The sequence below is a fragment of the Lithobates pipiens genome, unplaced genomic scaffold, assembly GCF_037356315.1.
Source record: "Lithobates pipiens isolate NorthernLeopardFrog02 unplaced genomic scaffold, aLitPip1_a1.2 Scaffold_8, whole genome shotgun sequence".
Classification (NCBI taxonomy): Eukaryota; Metazoa; Chordata; class Amphibia; order Anura; family Ranidae; genus Lithobates; species Lithobates pipiens.
The window spans coordinates 693008506-693030159 of NW_027507903.1; the positions used below are offsets into that span (position 1 = coordinate 693008506).

General features: G+C 50.2%; 1 protein-coding gene across 1 annotated transcript in view; it reads right to left on the reverse strand.

Annotated features, from left to right (window-relative positions):
- LOC143962468 (disks large homolog 4-like) overlaps window positions 1-21654 on the reverse strand; it is a gene marked incomplete in the record, with an annotated part of 306432 nt that overhangs the window by 153013 nt on the left and 131765 nt on the right. The window contains 1 exon segment of the mRNA XM_077471743.1: window positions 17047-17130. Coding sequence (XP_077327869.1) covers window positions 17047-17130 — 84 coding nt within the window.

Here is a 21654-nt window from a genome sequence, read left to right on the forward strand (position 1 = left end):
ACAACTCATCAGCACCTTGTCCATCCCAAACTCCCAATAACTCATCAGCACCTTGTCCATCCCAAACCCCCAACAACTCATCAGCACCTTGTCCATCCCAAACCCCCAACAACTCATCAGCACCTTGTCCATCCCAAACCCCAACAACTTATCAGCACCTTGTCCATCCCAAACCCCCAACAACTCATCAGCACCTTGTCCATCCCAAACCCCCAACAACTCATCAGCACCTTGTCCATCCCAAACCCCCAACAACTCATCAGTACCTTGTCCATCCCAAACCCCAACAACTCATCAGTACCTTGTCCATCCCAAACCCCCAACAACTCATCAGTGCCTTGTCCATCCCAAACCCCCAACAACTCATCAGCGCCTTGTCCATCCCAAACCCCCAACAACTCATCAGCACCTTGTCCATCCCAAACCCCAACAACTCATCCACACCTTGTCCATCCCAAACCCCCAACAACTCATCAATGCCTTGTCCATCCCAAACTCCCAACAACTCATCAGCACCTTGTCCATCCCAAACCCCCAACTCATCAGTGCCTTGTCCATCCCAAACCCCCAACAACTCATCAGCACCTTGTCCATCCCAAACTCCCAATAACTCATCAGCACCTTGTCCATCCCAAACCCCCAACAACTCATCAATGCCTTGTCCATCCCAAACCCCCAACAACTCATCAGTACCTTGTCCATCCCAAACTCCCAACAACTCATCAGCACCTTGTCCATCCCAAACTCCCAACAACTTATCAGCGCCTTGTCCATCCCAAACTCCCAGCAACTCATCAGCACCTTGTCCATCCCAAACCCCCAACAACTCATCAGCACCTTGTCCATCCCAAACCCCCAACAACTCATCAGCGCCTTGTCCATCCCAAACCCCCAACAACTCATCAGCGCCTTGTCCATCCCAAACCCCCAACAACTCATCAGCACCTTGTCTATCCCAAACCCCCAACAACTCATCAGCACCTTGTCTATCCCAAACTCCCAACAACTCATCAGCACCTTGTCCATCCCAAACTCCCAACAATTCATCAGCGCCCTGTCCATCCCAAACTCCCAACAACTCATCAGCACCTTGTCCATCCCAAACCCCCAACAACTCATCAGCGCCTTGTCCATCCCAAACCCCCAACAACTCATCAGCGCCTTGTCCATCCCAAACCCCCAACAACTCATCAGCACCTTGTCCATCCCAAACCCCCAACAACTCATCAGCGCCTTGTCCATCCCAAACCCCCAACAACTCATCAGCGCCTTGTCCATCCCAAACCCCCAACAACTCATCAGCACCTTGTCTATCCCAAACCCCCAACAACTCATCAGCACCTTGTCTATCCCAAACTCCCAACAACTCATCAGCACCTTGTCCATCCCAAACTCCCAACAATTCATCAGTGCCCTGTCCATCCCAAACTCCCAACAACTCATCAGCACCTTGTCCATCCCAAACTCCCAACAATTCATCAGCACCTTGTCCATCCCAAACTCCCAACAACTCATCAGCACCTTGTCTATCCCAAACTCCCAACAACTCATCAGCACCTTGTCCATCCCAAACTCCCAACAATTCATCAGCACCTTGTCCATCCCAAACTCCCAGCAACATATCAGCACCTTGTCCATCCCAAACTCCCAACAACTCATCAGCACCTTGTCCATCCCAAACTCCCAACAATTCATCAGCGCCCTGTCCATCCCAAACCCCCAACAACTCATCAGCGCCCTGTCCATCCCAAACTCCCAGCAACTTATCAGCACCTTGTCCATCCCAAACTCCCAGCAACTTATCAGCACCTTGTCTATCCCAAACTCCCAACAACTCATCAGCACCTTGTCCATCCCAAACCCCCAACAACTCATCAGCACCTTGTCCATCCCAAACCCCCAACAACTCATCAGCACCTTGTCCATCCCAAACCCCCAACAACTCATCAGCGCCTTGTCCACCCCAAACCCCCAACAACTCATCAGCGCCTTGTCCACCCCAAACCCCCAACAACTCATCAGCACCTTGTCCACCCCAAACCCCCAACAACTCATCAGCACCTTGTCCATCCCAAACTCCCAGCAACTTATCAGCACCTTGTCCATCCCAAACCCCCAACAACTCATCAGCGCCTTGTCCTTCCCAAACTCCCAGCAACTCCTCAGCGCCTTGTCCCTCCCAAACTCCCAACAATTCATCCACACCTTATCTATCCCAAACAATGCCGCCCGATAAAATCCCAAATAAAGGACATGATGAATGTCAGTGAATGAAGAGATGAAAAAAAACTCCCTGAAACTAATTTCCAGTCACTGCAAAAAGATCACAAACTGTCCCCAAACCCAGAGATGATACAAGGGGGTCCTGGAGGATGAGGACCACTTCCTGATACATGATCAGGGGGTCCTGGAGGATGAGGACAGCTTCCTGCTACAATGTGATCAGGGGGTCCTGGAGGATGAGGACCACTTCCAGCTACAATGTGATCAGGGGGTCCTGGAGGATGAGGACCACTTCCTGATACATGATCAGGGGGTCCTGGAGGATGAGGACAGCTTCCTGCTACAATGTGATCAGGGGGTCCTGGAGGATGAGGACCACTTCCTGCTACATGATCAGGGGGTCCTGGAGGATGAGGACAGCTTCCTGCTACAATGTGATCAGGGGGTCCTGGAGGATGAGGACCACTTCTTGCTACAATGTGATCAGGGGGTCCTGGAGGATGAGGACCACTTCCTGCTACATGATCACGGGGTCCTGGAGGATGAGGACAGCTTCCTGCTACAATGTGATCAGGGGGTCCTGGAGGATGAGGACCACTTCTTGCTACAATGTAATCAGGGGTCCTGGAGGATGAGGACAGCTTCCTGCTACAATGTGATCAGGGGGTCCTGAAGGATGAGGACCACAAGCGGGTGGGCTTGGAGCGCAGTGCTCTGGCTCCTGCTGCTGTCAATCAAAGTCCGCTAGCTAATGAGGAGAGGGGAGGCGGGATCGAACTTATCGTCTCTGTGTCTGAATGGACAAAGGGAGCTGCAGCTCAGCTCAAGTCAGTTGCTGTGGGGGCACTGAACGGGGGGGGCAGGAGCCCCAGCCAGGGACCCAAGAAGAGGAGGATGGGAGCTGATCTGTACAAAACCATCAGAGAGCCGGGAAGTGTGACATGATTGTTGTTTAAAGAAATGCGACTTCAAATGGAAAGGCTTGTAAGTGTTTTCTATGGATAACTTTATGTACCGAAGTCAGACACATGGACCATATTACATCTAATGCATGCACATCATCTTTTACATTTTACTAACCTGTAACACCCACCAATTTATTCTCCAGGGCCTCTCTGTACAAATATCACACAACATAAAACATTGTAACACCCACCAATTTACTCTGCAGGGCTTCTGCTTTCAGACAATATCTCATGTTTGGCGGTTCAAAGACAGTTTCAGCAAAAATACTGAGTTATGTGAGAAATGTCCACACCACTCAGGGCGGCATGGAAGAGGTTAAATAAGTCATCATCATCATCATCGCTAAAAAAGTCAGACAGGAGAATGAGGAGAAAGGAAGAAGGGAAGGAGGGAGTGAAGGAGAGGAGAGGAGAGAAGGGAAGGAGGGAGCGGAGGAGAAGAGAGAAGGGAAGGAGGGAGCGGAGGAGAGGAGAGAAGGGAAGGAGGGAGCGGAGGAGAGAAAGGAGGAAGGGAAGGAGGGAGCGGAGGAGAGGAGAGAAAGGAAGGAGGGAGCGCAGGAGAGGAGAGAAAGGAAGAAGGGAAGGAAGGAGCGGAGGAGAGAAAGGAAGAAGGGAAGGAGGGAGCGAAGGAGAGGAGAGAAATGAAGGAGGGAAGGAGGGAGCAGAGGAGAGAAAGGAAGAAGGGAAGGAGGGAGCGGAGTTGGAGGAGAGGGAGGAAGGAGGAAGTGAAGGAGAGGAGAGAAAGGAAGGAGGGAGCAGAGGAGAGAAAGGAAGGAGGGAGCAGAGGAGAGGAGAGAAAAGAAGGAGAAAGAAGAGGAGAGGAGAGATAGGAAAAAGGGAAGGAGGGAGCAGAGGATAGGAGAGAAAGGAACAAGGGAAGGAGGGAGTGGCGTCAGAGGAGAGGAAAGAAAGGAGGAGAGATAAGAGGAGAGAAGAAAGGAAAAAAGGAAGGAGAGTGTTGGAGAGATGGGGATCTGTTGGGAGTGTTGGAAAGGCTCCCCAACACGAGATTCGCTGAGATGGGTACAGAAGAAGATAAAGAAGAGAAGTGTTCCTGAAGCAAGCCCAAACAAAAATCCATCTTTATATTAAACAACTGCAAATTTATAAACTATCAGAACCATGTCTACCCACCAATACCTCCAACCCACCAGCATCCCTTGCTTTCACCAATCCCAACAACCTATCAGAAACCATCTCTCCAACACTCCCAACAACCCATCAGAACCCCATCTCTCCAACACTCCCAACACAACCCCATCTCTCCAGCACTCCCAACACAACCCCATCTCTCCAGCACTCCCAACACAACCCCATCTCTCCAGCACTCCCAACACAACCCCATCTCTCCAGCACTCCCAACACAACCCATCAGAACCCCATCTCTCCAACACTCCCAACAACCCATCAGAACCCCATCTCTCCAACACTCCCAACACAACCCCATCTCTCCAACACTCCCAACACAACCCCATCTCTCCAACACTCCCAACACAACCCCATCTCTCCAGCACTCCCAACACAACCCCATCTCTCCAACACTCCCAACACAACCCCATCTCTCCAACACTCCCAACACAACCCCATCTCTCCAGCACTCCCAACACAACCCCATCTCTCCAGCACTCCCAACACAACCCATCAGAACCCCATCTCTCCAACACTCCCAACAACCCATCAGAACCCCATCTCTCCAACACTCCCAACACAACCCATCAGAACCCCATCTCTCCAACACTCCCAACAACCCATCAGAACCCCATCTCTCCAACACTCCCAACACAACCCCATCTCTCCAACACTCCCAACACAACCCCATCTCTCCAACACTCCCAACACAACCCCATCTCTCCAGCACTCCCAACACAACCCCATCTCTCCAACACTCCCAACACAACCCCATCTCTCCAGCACTCCCAACACAACCCATCAGAACCCCATCTCTCCAACACTCCCAACAACCCATCAGAACCCCATCTCTCCAACACTCCCAGCAACCCATCAGAACCCCATCTCTCCAACACTCCCAGCAACCCATCAGAACCCCATCTCTCCAGCACTCCCAACACAACCCCATCTCTCCAGCACTCCCAACAACCCATCAGAACCCCATCTCTCCTACACTCCCAACAACCCATCAGAACCCCATCTCTCCAACACTCCCAACAACCCATCAGAACCCCATCTCTCCAACACTCCCAACAACCCATCAGAACCCCATCTCTCTAATACTCCCAGCAACCCATCAGAATCCCATCTCTCAAACACTCCCAACAATCCATCAGAACCCCCTTTTTTCAAATACTCCCAACAACCCATCAGAACTCCATCTCTCGAACACTCCCAGCAACCTATTGGAATCCCATCTCTCCAACACTCCCAACAACCCATCAAAACCCCATCTCTCCAACACTCCCAACAACCCATCAGAATCCCATCTCTCAAACACTCCCAACAATCCATCAGAACCCCCTTTTTTCAAATACTCCCAACAACCCATCAGAACTCCATCTCTCGAACACTCCCAGCAACCTATCGGAATCCCATCTCTCCAACACTCCCAACAACCCATCAAAACCCCATCTCTCCAACACTCCCAACAACCCATTAGAACCCCATCTCTCCAACACTCCCAACAACCCATCAAAACCCCATCTCTCCAACACTCCCAACAACCCATTAGAACCCCATCTCGCCAACACTCCCAGCAGCCCATCAGCACCCCATCTCTCCAACACTCCCAGCAACCCATCAGCTCCCCATCCATTCATCCAATCCTCCCAACCACCTCTCAGAACCCCCATCTCTCCAATACTCCCAGCAACCTATCAGCACCCCCACCCATTCAACACTCCCAACAACCCATAAGAACCCCATCTGTCCAATACTGCCAGCAACCCATCAGCCCCCTCCCATCCATCCGTCCAAAACTCCCATCAACCCATCAGCACCCCCATCCATCCAACAACCCATCAGCACCCCCATCCATCCATCCAAAACTCCCAGAAACCCATCAGCACTCCCATCCATCAAACACTCCCTACTACCCATCAGCACCTCATCCATCCAAGACTCTCAGCAACCCATCAACACCCCATCCATCCGACACTACCAACAACCCATCAATGCCCCATCCATCAAACACTACCAACAACCCATGAGCACCCCATCTATCCAACACTACCAACAACCCATCAACACCCCATCCATTCAACACTACGAAAAATATGATTTTTGTACTCACCGTAAAATCCTTTTCTCTGAAGTTCATTGACGGACACAGCTCCTTTAAATCTTGACCTTAGTGTTATATCACCACCTTCAGGAGAGGACTCTTCCCTGACTGCAAATTGCAGAAACCTCTGATGCTTGAGGCATATGAGTACATGTAAGTACGTGTCCTGAATATCCAGGGATGCCAGGAAGTCCTCCTGATGGAGTGCAGCGAACTAATTCCGTCCTGAACCTTTGTACTTTCACAAAGCTGTTGAGGGCCTTGAGGTCCAGGACCGGACATACCCCTTCCTTCTTTGGGACTACAAACAGATTGGAGTAGAAACCCTGAAACCTTTCCAGCATCGGTACAGGTACAATCACCCCGTGCAGTAGCAGGTCCTGTACTGTCCCAAACAAGGCCTCCCGACGAGCCTGAAGAAGATGAAGGTTGGAGGGAAAAAATCTGTTTGGTAGACAAGAAAGAAACGATCTTGTATCCCGATGAAACCAGTTCACAGACCCATTGGTCGGACAGTAGGGAGGTCCACTGAGCTGCAAACTCCTGAAGGCGACCCTCCACCCGAGAGTTAGGAGGGGCAATCTTTCATGCGGTAACATTTTTGCTTGCAGACTTGTTTGGCTTGAAACCAGGGACACTTTTGTCCTTCACCAGGCGCCTTGATGGACTGGGAGCGCTTACCTGTCCTCCCAGACGGGCGAAAAAGCCATTTCTGAGCAGAAAAAGAGGACCCTTGCCTACGGCTCCTTACCCTTCCTGGACTGTTGGAGCAATGTGCTCTTCCCACCGGTAACATTTTTAATAATGTCATCCAGCGAGGCTCCAAATAGCGTCTCTCCTTGGAAGGGCAAATCCGCCAGAACTTTCTTAGATGCCTGGTCCGCAGACCAGCATTTCAGCCAAATCAGGCGCCATAGCACCACTGCTCATACTGATGCTCTAGAGAGCAGGGGGACCCTATCCAGGGCCGCATCACAGACACACTTAATGCCCTACACCAACTGATCTGCCAGTTCTACGCAGAGCGGGGAAGTCTGTTGCTTCTCCAATTCAACAACTTTGCAAATTCAGTAAGTGTCTGTGACACCAGGGCCGTGGCCAGCACAGGTCATAAGGCTGACCCCACTACCGTAAACATGGACGGGGCCACTGCCTCAGCTCTCCTGTCGGTATGGTCCTTGAAAGCAGGAGTCCCTTCTACGTGGTTACATTATTCAACCTGGATACCAGGGGGTCAACTACCAGGCGAGATGCCCATTTTTTCAGGAGGCTCTCCTCAAAAGGGTAACGTACCGCCACCCGTCTCGGGACTTAAAAGGCCCGTTGCAGGCTTCCCAATTCCTTGTATATGAACTTATCAAAATAAGCAAAATATGGAAACATCTTAGGGGTGCGGGCCGGTTTGCGGGACCCAAAAGGGACCACCACCTCTGCAGATGCCGCTGCTGTATCCTCCATCTTTAGGGAATCCCGCACCGCAGTGATAAGTGCTCCTACTAGCGCTTTTTCCTGTGCTAACCCGGACACAGAGTCATCCTCACTGTCCGAACGGTCCTGGTCCGCATCCTCTGACTCATCAGAACAGGGGCCGCGGGGCCCGAGTCTGAATCAGAGCTTTCCCCGGAAGATGGGGGGGGTGCATTTTTACACCCCTTGTACCCGCACACCGCCTCCACCCTGGCAACAAAGGACTCCAGGACCGCCGACAAACCGGTTGCAATAGCAGGGATGTCTGGGGAAGAAAGGCCAGCTTCTGACGCCATGCTCGCCCTCACTCGCCTGTCACTACTCAGGGACTTCAGGCAAGGTACACAAAATCCCACCCTCCTAGCTGCTTGCAGACTGAGGGGCCCCCCGCGGGACTCACCACCCTGACCCAGGAACTGCGCTGTGCTGCCGCCGTCCGCTCTGCCCTGTGTCAGTTACGAGGTGTTCTGAGTAAAAACCATTCTGTTCTGGAAGCATACAGTCACCAGCACTAGAGGTAAACCACTCTGAGGCTACAAGAAAATGGTCGCCGGCTGTTCTGGCAAAAAAAAACTCAGAGAAAATGGCCGCCGAACCTTCTAAGAAATGGCTGACAGTAATACACTGACTAAGGCTACTGGAAAATGGCCGCGGCCTCAGAAAAATAGCTGCTGATGGCATGGCAGCCTCCCCTCATGATAAACAGCCTGAACAACCCACTGTGGCCAGAAAAAACAGGGAAAGAAGGACCCTGATAGCCAGTGCAGCCCCCCCCCCCCCGCCAAGGCTTGGAGGCCCCCCAGAGGACTCCCAGCCAGGTACATGCACCGCACCTCATGCCCAGTCACATAGCAGCCCCAGCATGGGGAGGAGGGAATGAGGGACAGAGAGAGTGAGAGACCCCCTAGTCGACCTCCCAGGGAATGCCCAGTTGCTCCATCCTGCCAAGGCAGGTGGAGCCGAACTTACCCCTCCTGTTGGGACTGCTAGACGCATTCCACCACAGACCCATCACCCGAGCACAGACAGCAGTAGGCTGGTCATATGTGTGCCCTGGAGTCTGCTCACGCTCGATGGCCAGGGGAGATGGCCTGGGGAGACTACAAAGATCTATATTATCCAGCCTGTCACCCAACCCGGCTGTTGATTGTAGATCACAGGACCAAAATTGCAGAAAAAATAAAAAAATTCCTAGGACCAATGGTCCCCTCAGGGAGCCGGGTCCTTCTACACTAGGCAGAAAAAAACTGAGCTGCAGGAAGCAGAGTGAGGGGTTATAGCCAGAGGGACCGCCCCCTGGGCGGTACTGTGCAGTCTTGCTGTTTTTACATGTTCTGCCTAGTCCTCTCCTGAAGGTGGCGATATAACCCTAAGGTCAAGATTTACAGGAGCTGTGTCCGTCAATGAACGAAAGAGAACACCCATAAGCACCCCATCTATCCAACTCTTCCCAACAACCCATCAACACGCCATCCATCCAACATCTTCACGATGCATTAGCAACCAGTTCACCCAACAGTCCCAGTAATCCATAAACGCCCATCTATCCAAAATTCCCAATAACCTTTCAGTACCCTGTCCATTCAGCACTCTCAACAACTGGTCAACTCTCTGTCCATCCAACACTCCTAACAATCCAGTAGCACCCCATCAATTCAACACTCCCGTCCACCCAACACATTCAACATCCCACCAGAACACTGTTCATCCAAAACTCCCAACAACCCAATAACACCCCTTGCCACGTACCACGTCTAACAACCCATCACCCCACAATCCACCCAGTGAACTATCAGCACCCTGTAAACCCAATTCTACCAGCAGCCAATCAGCAGCACCCTTCCACCCAACACTTCCACCAAAGTATTACTACCATGTCTGTCCTGTACTTCCAACAACTCATCAACACCCAACACTTCCAGCAAGCCATCCAAGACCACCAAAGACAGAAAAAATAGAACCTGTACAGACTGAGCACAGCCTGGAAATGTAATTGGAGTTGAACAGAAAGTACTACATGCCTGGAAAATGTAGACGGTGTTAGCGGGGTGAACAGGGGGCCCCGGAGGATGAGCCCATGAGGGACACTTCCAGAGACTCCCCGCTCTCATTCCAGACTTCACCTCTATAGAGGCGAAAAGGAAACTCCACTGGGAGAAGAGGAGTGAAAACATCTGTGCAACACATTACAGCATCCACTGCCTGGACCCCGACCCCTGATGATGTCCCCGGACTCCCCTCCTATTCCCTTTATATTATCCTTTACCCCTGATGATGTCCCCGGACTCCCCTCCTATTCCCTTTATATTATCCTTTACCCCTGATGATGTCCCCGGACTCCCCTCCTATTCCCTTTATATTATCCTTTACCCCTGATGATGTCCCCGGACTCCCCTCCTATACCCTTTATATTATCCCTTACCCCCGATAATGTCCCCGGACTCCCCTCCTATACCCTTTATATTATCCCTTACCCCCGATAATGTCCCCGGACTCCCCTCCTATTCCCTTTATATTATCCCTTACCCCTGATAATGTCCCCGGACTCCCCTCCTATCCCCTTTATATTATCCCTTACCCCCGATAATGTCCCCGGACTCCCCTCCTATACCCTTTATATTATCCCTTACCCCCGATAATGTCCCCGGACTCCCCTCCTATCTCCTTTATATTATCCCTTACCCCTGATAATGTCCTCGGACTCCACCGGTGTTAGCGGGGTGAACAGGGGGCCCCGGAGGATGAGCCCATGAGGGACACTTCCAGAGACTCCCGCTCTCATTCCAGACTTCACCTCTATAGAGGCGAAAAGGAAACTCCACTGGGAGAAGAGGAGTGAAAACATCTGTGCAACACATTACAGCATCCACTGCCTGGACCCCCACCCCTGATGATGTCCCCGGACTCCCCTCCTATTCCCTTTATATTATCCTTTACCCCTGATGATGTCCCCGGACTCCCCTCCTATACCCTTTATATTATCCCTTACCCCTGATAATGTCCCCGGACTTCCCGGACTCCCCTCCTATACCCTTTATATTATCCCTTACCCCCGATAATGTCCCCGGATTCCCCTCCTATACCCTTTATATTATCCCTTACCCCCGATAATGTCCCCGGATTCCCCTCCTATACCCTTTATATTATCCCTTACCCCCGATAATGTCCCCGGACTCCCCTCCTATACCCTTTATATTATCCCTTACCCCGATAATGTCCCCGGACTCCCCTCCTATACCCTTTATATTATCCCTTACCCCCGATAATGTCCCCGGACTCCCCTCCTATACCCTTTATATTATCCCTTACCCCCGATAATGTCCCCGGACTCCCCTCCTATTCCCTTTATATTATCCCTTACCCCTGATAATGTCCCCGGACTCCCCTCCTATCCCCTTTATATTATCCCTTACCCCCGATAATGTCCCCGGACTCCCCTCCTATACCCTTTATATTATCCCTTACCCCCGATAATGTCCCCGGACTCCCCTCCTATCTCCTTTATATTATCCCTTACCCCTGATAATGTCCCCGGACTCCCCTCCTATACCCATTATATTATCCCTTACCCCTGATAATGTCCCCGGACTCCCCTCCTATACCCTTTATATTATCCCTTACCCCTGATAATGTCCCCGGACTCCCCTCCTATACCCTTTATATTATCCCTTACCCCTGATAATGTCCCCGGACTCCCTTCCTATCCCCTTTATATTATCCCTTACCCCTGATAATGTCCCCGGACTCCCTTCCTATCCCCTTTATATTATCCCTTACCCCTGATAATGTCCCCGGACTCCCCTCCTATACCCTTTATATTATCCCTTACCCCTGATAATGTCCCAGGACTCCCCTCCTATCTTCTTTATATTATCCCTTACCCCTGATAATGTCCCCGGACACCCCTCCTATCCCCTTTATATTATCCCTTACCCCCGATAATGTCCCCGGACTCCCCTCCTATTCCCTTTATATTATCCCTTACCCCTGATAATGTCCCAGGACTCCCCTCCTATCTCCCTTATATTATCCCTTACCCCTGATAATGTCCCCGGACTCCCCTCCTATACCCTTTATATTATCCCATACCCCTCGATAATGTCCCCGGACTCCCCTCCTATTCCCTTTATATTATCCCTTACCCCTGATAATGTCCCCGGACTCCCCTCCTATACCCTTTATATTATCCCTTACCCCCGATAATGTCCCCGGACACCCTTCCTATCCCCTTTATATTATCCCTTACCCCCCGATAATGTCCCCGGACTCCCCTCCTATTCCCTTTATATTATCTCTTACCCCGGATAATGTCCCTGGACTCCCTTCCTATCCCCTTTATATTATCCCTTACCCCCGATAATGTCCCCGGACTCCCCTCCTATTCCCTTTATATTATCCCTTACCCCTGATAATGTCCCAGGACTCCCCTCCTATCTCCCTTATATTATCCCTTACCCCTGATAATGTCCCCGGACTCCCCTCCTATACCCTTTATATTATCCCATACCCCCCGATAATGTCCCCGGACTCCCCTCCTATTCCCTTTATATTATCCCTTACCCCTGATAATGTCCCCGGACTCCCCTCCTATACCCTTTATATTATCCCTTACCCCCGATAATGTCCCCGGACACCCTTCCTATCCCCTTTATATTATCCCTTACCCCCCGATAATGTCCCCGGACTCCCCTCCTATTCCCTTTATATTATCTCTTACCCCGGATAATGTCCCCGGACTCCCTTCCTATCCCCTTTATATTATCCCTTACCCCCGATAATGTCCCCGGACTTCCCTCCTAGTCCCTTTATATTATCCCTTACCCTCATAATGTCCCCGGAGTCCCCTCCTATCTCCTTTATATTATCCCTTACCCCTGATAATGTCCCCGGACACCCCTCCTATCCCCTTTATATTATCCCTTACCCCCGATAATGTCCCCGGACTCCCCTCCTATTCCCTTTATATTATCCCTTACCCCTGATAATGTCCCAGGACTCCCCTCCTATCTCCCTTATATTATCCCTTACCCCTGATAATGTCCCCGGACTCCCCTCCTATACCCTTTATATTATCCCATACCCCTCGATAATGTCCCCGGACTCCCCTCCTATTCCCTTTATATTATCCCTTACCCCTGATAATGTCCCCGGACTCCCCTCCTATACCCTTTATATTATCCCTTACCCCCGATAATGTCCCCGGACACCCTTCCTATCCCCTTTATATTATCCCTTACCCCCCGATAATGTCCCCGGACTCCCCTCCTATTACCTTTATATTATCTCTTACCCCGGATAATGTCCCTGGACTCCCTTCCTATCCCCTTTATATTATCCCTTACCCCCGATAATGTCCCCGGACTCCCCTCCTAGTCCCTTTATATTATCCCTTACCCTCATAATGTCCCCGGAGTCCCTTCCTATCCTCTTTATATTATCTCATTATCCCTTACCCCTGATAATGTCCCTGGATTCCCCTCCTATCCCCTTTATATTATCCCTTACCCTTGATAATGTCCCCGGACTCCCCTCCTATCTCCTTTATATTATTCCTTACCCCCGATAATGTCCCCAGACTCCCCTCCTAGTCCCTTTATATTATCCCTTACCCCGATAATGTCCCCGGATTCCCCTCCTATACCCTTTATATTATCCCTTACCCCCGATAATGTCCCCGGACTCCCCTCCTATACCCTTTATATTATCCCTTACCCCCGATAATGTCCCCGGACTCCCCTCCTATACCCTTTATATTATCCCTTACCCCCGATAATGTCCCCGGACTCCCCTCCTATTCCCTTTATATTATCCCTTACCCCTGATAATGTCCCCGGACTCCCCTCCTATCCCCTTTATATTATCCCTTACACCCGATAATGTCCCCGGACTCCCCTCCTATACCCTTTATATTATCCCTTACCCCCGATAATGTCCCCGGACTCCCCTCCTATCTCCTTTATATTATCCCTTACCCCTGATAATGTCCCCGGACTCCACCGGTGTTAGCGGGGTGAACAGGGGGCCCTGGAGGATGAGCCCATGAAGGACACCTCCAGAGACTCCCCGCTCTCATTCCAGACTTCACCTCTATAGAGGCGAAAAGGAAACTCCACTGGGAGAAGAGGAGTGAAAACATCTGTGCAACACATTACAGCATCCACTGCCTGGACCCCCACCCCTGATGATGTCCCCGGACTCCCCTCCTATTCCCTTTATATTATCCTTTACCCCTGATGATGTCCCCGGACTCCCCTCCTATTCCCTTTATATTATCCTTTACCCCTGATAATGTCCCCGGACTCCCCTCCTATACCCTTTATATTATCCCTTACCCCTGATAATGTCCCCGGACTTCCCAGACTCCCCTCCTATACCCTTTATATTATCCCTTACCCCCGATAATGTCCCCGGATTCCCCTCCTATACCCTTTATATTATCCCTTACCCCCGATAATGTCCCCGGACTCCCCTCCTATACCCTTTATATTATCCCTTACCCCGATAATGTCCCCGGACTCCCCTCCTATACCCTTTATATTATCCCTTACCCCCGATAATGTCCCCGGACTCCCCTCCTATACCCTTTATATTATCCCTTACCCCCGATAATGTCCCCAGACTCCCCTCCTATTCCCTTTATTTTATCCCTTACCCCTGATAATGTCCCCGGACTCCCCTCCTATCCCCTTTATATTATCCCTTACCCCCGATAATGTCCCCGGACTCCCCTCCTATACCCTTTATATTATCCCTTACCCCCGATAATGTCCCCGGACTCCCCTCCTATCTCCTTTATATTATCCCTTACCCCTGATAATGTCCCCGGACTCCCCGGACTCCCCTCCTATACCCATTATATTATCCCTTACCCCTGATAATGTCCCCGGACTCCCCTCCTATACCCTTTATATTATCCCTTACCCCTGATAATGTCCCCGGACTCCCCTCCTAGTCCCTTTATATTATCCCTTACCCTCATAATGTCCCCGGATTCCCCTCATATACCCTTTATATTATCCCTTACCCCTGATAATGTCCCCAGACTCCCCTTCTATCTCCTTTATATTATCCCTTACCCCCGATAATGTCCCCGGACTCCCCTCCTATACCCTTTATATTATCCCTTACCCCCGATAATGTCCCCAGACTCCCCTCCTATACCCTTTATATTATCTCTTACCCCCGATAATTTCCCAGGACTTCCCTCCTATCTCCTTTATATTATCCCTTACCCCCAATAATGTCCCCAGACTCTCCTCCTATACCCTTTATATTATCCCTTACCCCCGATAATGTCCCCGGACTCCCCTCCTATCCCCTTTATATTATCCTTTACCCCTGATAATGTCCCCGGACTCCCCTCCTATCCCCTTTATATTATCCCTTACCCCCGATAATGTACCCGGACTCCCCTCCTATGCCCATTATATTATCCCTTACCCCTGATAATGTCCCCGGATTCCCCTCCTATCCCCTTTATATTATCACTTACCCTTCATAATGTCCCCGGACTCCCCTCCTATCTCCTTTATATTATTCCTTACCCCCGATAATGTCCCCGGACTCCCCTCCTAGTCCCTTTATATTATCCCTTACCCCCGATAATGTCCCCGGAGTCCCTTCCTATCCTCTTTATATTATCTCATTATCCCTTACCCCCGATAATGTCCCCGGACTCCCCTCCTAGTCCCTTTATATTATCCCTTACCCTCATAATGTCCCCGGAGTCCCTTCCTATCCTCTTTATATTATCTCATTATCCCTTACCCCTGATAATGTCCCTGGATTCCCCTCCTATCCCCTTTATATTATCCCTTACCCTTGATAATGTCCCCGGACTCCTCTCCTATCCCCTTTATATTATCCCTTACCCCCAATAATGTCCCCGGACACTCCTCCTATCTCCTTTATATTATCCCTTACCCCTGATAATGTCCCCGGACTCCTCTCCTATTCCCTTTATATTATCTCATTATTCCTTACCCCCGATAATGTCTACAGACTCCCCTTATATCCCCTTTATATTATCCTTTACCCCTGATAATGTCCCCGGACTCCCCTTATATCCCCTTTATATTATCCATTACCCCCGATAATGTCCCAGGACTCCCCTCCTAGTCCCTTTATATTATCCCTTACCCCCGATAATGTCCCAGGACTCCCCTCCTATCTCCTTTATATTATCCCTTACCCCCGATAATGTCCCCAGAATCCCCCGCAGCCCCTTTATATTATCCCTTACCCCCGATAATGTCCCCGGACTCCCCTCCTATTCCCTTTATATTATCACTTACCCCCGATAATGTCCCAGGACTCCCCTCCTATCTCCTTTATATTATCCCTTACCCCCGATAATGTCCCCAGAATCCCCCGCAGCCCCTTTATATTATCCCTTACCCCCGATAATGTCCCCAGAATCCCCCGCAGCCCCTTTATATTATCCCTTACCCCCGATAATGTCCCCGACTCCCCCCCAGCCCCTTTATATTATTCCTTACCCTCATAATGTCCCCAGACTCCCTTTCTATCCCCTTTATATTATCTCATTATCCCTTACCCCTGATAATGTCCCCGGACTCCCCTCCTATCCCCTTTATATTATCCCTTACCCTTGATAATGTCAGCAGACTCCCCTTATATCCCCTTTATATTATCCCATACCCCCGATAATGTACCCGGGCTCCCCTCCTTTCCCCTTTATATTATCCCTTACCCCTGATAATGTACTCGGACTCCCCTCCTATTCCCTTTATATTATCTCATTATTCATTGCCCCCGATAATGTCCCCGGACTCCCCTCCTATCTCCTTTATATTATCCCTTACCCCCAATAATGTCCCCGGACTCCTCTCCTATCACCTTTATATTATCCCTTACCCCTGATAATGTCCCTGGAATCCCATCCCCTTTATATTATCCCTTACCCCGATAATGTCCCCATACTCCCCTCCTATCCCCTTTATATTATCCCTTACCCCGATAATGTCCCCAGACTCCTCTCCTGTCACCTTTTTATTACCCCTTACCCCGATAACATCCCCAGACTCCCCTCTCATCCCCTTTATATTACCCATTACCCCGATAACGTCCCCAGACTCCCCTCCCATCCCCTTTATATTACCCCTTATCCTCATATATTTCGGGGAATGCCATTACCATGTCACAATGTTCTTGGTCCTGCCAATCCTGTCTGTCTGATTCATCTAATGTGGAGAGATGAGGGAGGACATAGATGTGATCCTGGAGGAGACAAATTGAGGATCAGGAGGGAAATAGTTATGCTGTAGAACTGAAACCATTGTCCATGCAAACAGAGAAGCAAAAGATGCATAAAAACTGGCGTTCCTTTTAACATAGCAACCAGAAAGATGGAAATGCAGCCACCTGGGACACCATAAAGAACACCAACAAAACAACTCATCAATAGGGTAACCTAGAACCCTTCCAGTTTACTGCTTTAAGGTGCAATTACATATGAGCACCGGAAGAGCTTGCACTGAAATGTCCCCCCCACAGTCACACACGATTATTATTATACATTTATATAGCTCTGACATATACTGCGGTGCTGTACAGAGATCACTGAGCCAGTCACATCAGTCTTTGTACCAGAAGAGCTTACACTCTAATGTCCCCCCACAGTCACACACTATTATACATTTATATAACTCTGGCTCAAAGATCAATCAGGATAAGAGTTAGGATTTCTGGATGGGAGAGGAGGGCGAAGGTTTTGAGCTACCAGACGCCTTCCCAGAGCCCCGGCAGGAAATTAAAGTTTTGGTCAAATTTGGCCCCGGTGATTACGGCCTTGCAAATTGGGTAAGCAGGCTACAAGATGCCGATGCCAAGCTTGCCAGCTCTTACAGGGAAAGGATTGACCTGATTAAAATTTACCCAATCCCAGTATTTCTGTATGTGGCAGGGCTGGACTCAGCCCTTCCGTCTCTGAGCTGGCTGCTCAGCTGTCAGCTAATTGCCAGCTCCTATCTCTCCTCAACTTTGTCTGTGTTTTGCCAATGTCTCTCTATGCGAAGATCTACAGCTGTTTCTTTCAACTGTTATGGGGGAACAAACTGAACCTCATTAAGAGGTCTGTAACCTACCTTGGGTGGCCTAGGTATGGTCAACTCTGTGGTATTCTTTTCTCACATGTTTTTGAAACATAATTTGGTAACATGCTGGCAGAGGAACCGCCTGGGTGGGTTTGTATTTTACAGTCCTTTTTAGGTCTTTTCTGGAAAGTTGGGAAAATTGTGGTCCCGTGAAAAGCCTGAGGGTCCAACATGGTAAGCTCCCAGCTTATCTTGCTCCATGCCTAAAAATGCTTCGGCAGTGGAGAGTGACGGCGGAGGAAATTAAGTCTCTTCCTAGGAAGGGCCTGGAGAGGAGGGCTATTGAATCTGCCTTTAGCGAGCCACTGGCCTTGAGGGATTGCCCAGGCCCTGTTATGAAGGAGGGTCTTAGTTGTCCGTTACTTCACGTGTAATGCACAATGTCAGTTTTCCACTCTGAAAAAAGTCCTTCCTGTCAAGGTGGTGGTGCACAACATTCAGGGTGAGGTTGGGAAAATTTGGGGTCTTGAGAGGGACAGGTGGCGACCAGGGGTCCTAGACATAGGAGTGGAGGAATACTGGAATGCAAAGCTGCTGTCTGTCAGTCTCTGGGTGACTGGCTGCTTGCCCTTTTGTTCTTTCACATCCCCTAGATTTTTATACCCGCTGTGCTACTAGTGCCAGTGTAGGCAAATTTAAAGTGGTTGTAACCTTATAAAAAAAAATTGCTCCTGCCCCTTTAAGACACAAGATATAGCCCAGTGCTTTTACCATGTCAATTGTCCCTTTCTATGTTCTATAATACCTGGTTGATGCTGCCTGTTCTTGTCTTCCTCTCTGTAAAGTGACCATGTTTATCATGCCGGTGATCCTCTGTCATTCAGCTCTCTCCTCAGAGTCTCTGCATCTCCCTCTCTCCCTGTCAGTTCTATAGTCTGCGTCTCCTCCCCGCTCCTCTCCTCTCATGCCAGTGTAATTATATTCCCTGCAGCTGCTCCAGTGCTTGTAAAGTAAAGAAACGTGTATTCATGACTTTGATCTGCTCTGTTTAAGGTTCCTGTTCAGTACTTTGCAAAGAAGGTATTTAGCATTATAATTTTAGGAAAACACACACACTGTACAGAACAGGGACCTAAAACAGAGAGGATCAAAATCATTCATTTATGTGACATTACAACCACTTTAAGCTTGTGACTCATGGTAGGTTTTGTGAGTCAGAAATTGGGCCAGGGTTGCTGCAGGTCAAGCTGGATAGCTCTACAGAGGCAGGTCTCTCTGGTGCTTCCCCTTAGATCTAGAAGCATGTAGAAGCTTCTGGAAGTTAGTGGACGGAGGCCAGGAGGTCCTGATCTGCATACTTAGGGGAGCCTGACCAATCCCCAGGCAGATTGTCCTGGCAGGTGGGAAGGATCAGCCCTTATGACAGAGCCTAGCCAGCAAGGGGGATTAGGTGGAAGATGGAGTGCAGAGGAGACTGTCAGCTTAGGAGGGCCCCCTGGGACTGGGGGTTTCTGACGCCAGGCCGGGCTACAGCTGGCTTGGGAAGATCCTATCAGCATTACGGTTTGAGAAGGAATCTTGCCTAAAGAGGACCGAGTGAAGAATGCATAGTGTCTGGCTGAGCAGGATTAGGGTTGACAGTTACCAGCAACCCTTGCTAGAGTAGTGCTACATTTGGGGGATCTCATCTGGGATTTTCCTATGGTAACCTGCAAAGCCGTTGCCCATAGCAACTGGTAACAAATGAGTAAAAAAACTGTAAGCCTGTTGCCGAGCGAGCCAGAGAAGAACTGTTGAGGGCGGAGATACTTATCATATTTACATAGATAGTCAGGTTGAAAAAAGACACAAGTCCATCAAGTTCAACCAAAACATCAAGTTCAACCAAAAGATCAAAACTTTCAATCTGCTTTCAGTGCTAATTACGTTTTTGTGTGCACTGTTGCCCACAGCAACCACCATGGACTGCCACCAACAAGTGTACTACTGTTGCTACCCAGCTGCCCAAAAGTAACTGGGACCAAATGGCACGACCAGGCAAGTTCTGCCAATGTCAGTGAACTGTACCTATGTCCAACACTTCTCAAGTTTCATCTGGCACATTTCCGTGTGGCCATGCAAGAGTTAAAGCCAGCGTGGAAAAACTCAAGCAGAACAATGGAGCTGGTGCCAGTGTGTCCGCGGGGGCCGAGCTGCATATTAGAGCAAGCTCGGTACACCTTGCGAGTGGGAGAGAGGAGCAAGATGGAGGACAGTGCACGTGTGTATCCTATGCTAACCTGGCTGCCTGAAATGCCGGAGGTGATTCTGGTAGATATTGGGGTGCGTCTAGAGCACCGGCGGGGTCACCCTTGGATTGATTGGAGGAACAGACAGGCTGTGTCTGATATGTCCTGTCTGCAGGAGACCCACCACCACGGTCAGCGCATGGATCAAGTATGGACACTGTGGGGAACCGCTGATATACAGTCACATACAGTGTGGCTATGCAATCAGGCCTATGCACAGAACAGCTGGTAAAGGAGAAGTCTAGGTTGGACAGAAAGAGTTGGAGGATGAATACAGAAAGCGTGGTCGAGTCCCAGAACAGAGATTCCCCTGTGAAGCTCGGGAAGCGGAGTCGAGTCCCAGAACAGAGATTCCCCTGTGAAGCCCGGGAAGCGGAGTCGAGTCCCAGAACAGAGATTCCCCTGTGAAGCCGGAAAGCCGAGTCGAGTCCCAGGACAGAGATTCCCCCATGAAGAGGGGCGACACCTATGGCAAAGGTTGGGAGTCCGTCACGGCATGCAGTTGGACAGGAGACGTGGTGCCCACAATTGCTGCTCAGCAGGAACAAGCAAGCATCCCAGAAAAGCTGGCTGTACCCGAACACCTTGTCAGCCTCATCTGGAAGGAGTGAAGACAGCTCATCTTCAGGTGTGCCAGCGGTGAGCGGCAGTGGTGAGGGGATAGACTGGGGGTCACCAAGACTGCAGGCAGAGATTGGGATGAGTGGTCCTCAGACAGTGAATCGGAAGAAGAGTGGGATTGGAGAAGCAGTCAGGAGGATAGAGATACTGACGGGACCATCAGATAGACCCCTTACACCAGAAACAACTGAGAGGGCAGAGGAAGTGGAGCAACTGCTAGCTTGTGCTGAAGAATTTCAGCTGACCCCAATGTATGTCCAGCAATGGGTCACATCAGGCACATTTGCCAGGACCGAGGCCCAGAATGCTGCGTACATGCATTGGATTGTCCTGTCACCACAATCTTGCATTCTCCCTGGTCAAGGTAGGCTACGAAGACTTCTAAGGTTCTCCTAGTTTTAGTGAGAGATTCAAAAGAGAACTGCGCTTGAGTGGGGTCTGGATTACCCTTATGTCCCACAACATATGATGGACATTATTAAGGCTTCCCGCCTAAAGTGGGAAGCTGACATGGTGTGGGATTGCATGCATGTCCCCAATCCACAGCAGGGGTCTCATAATCAAGAGGCTTGGGCCCGGTTTCAGGACATTCAGCAGGAATGGAGACTGGGACGGGCCATCCACAAAGACCTACGGGGGGATGTGTACGGCCTATGGGGGGATGTGTACGGTCTATGGGGGGGATGTGTGCAGTCTATGGGGGGATGTGTGCAGTCTATGGGGGGATGTGTGCGTGGTCTATGGGGGGATGTGTACGGTCTATGAGGGGGGATGTGTGCGGTCTATGAGGGGGGATGTGT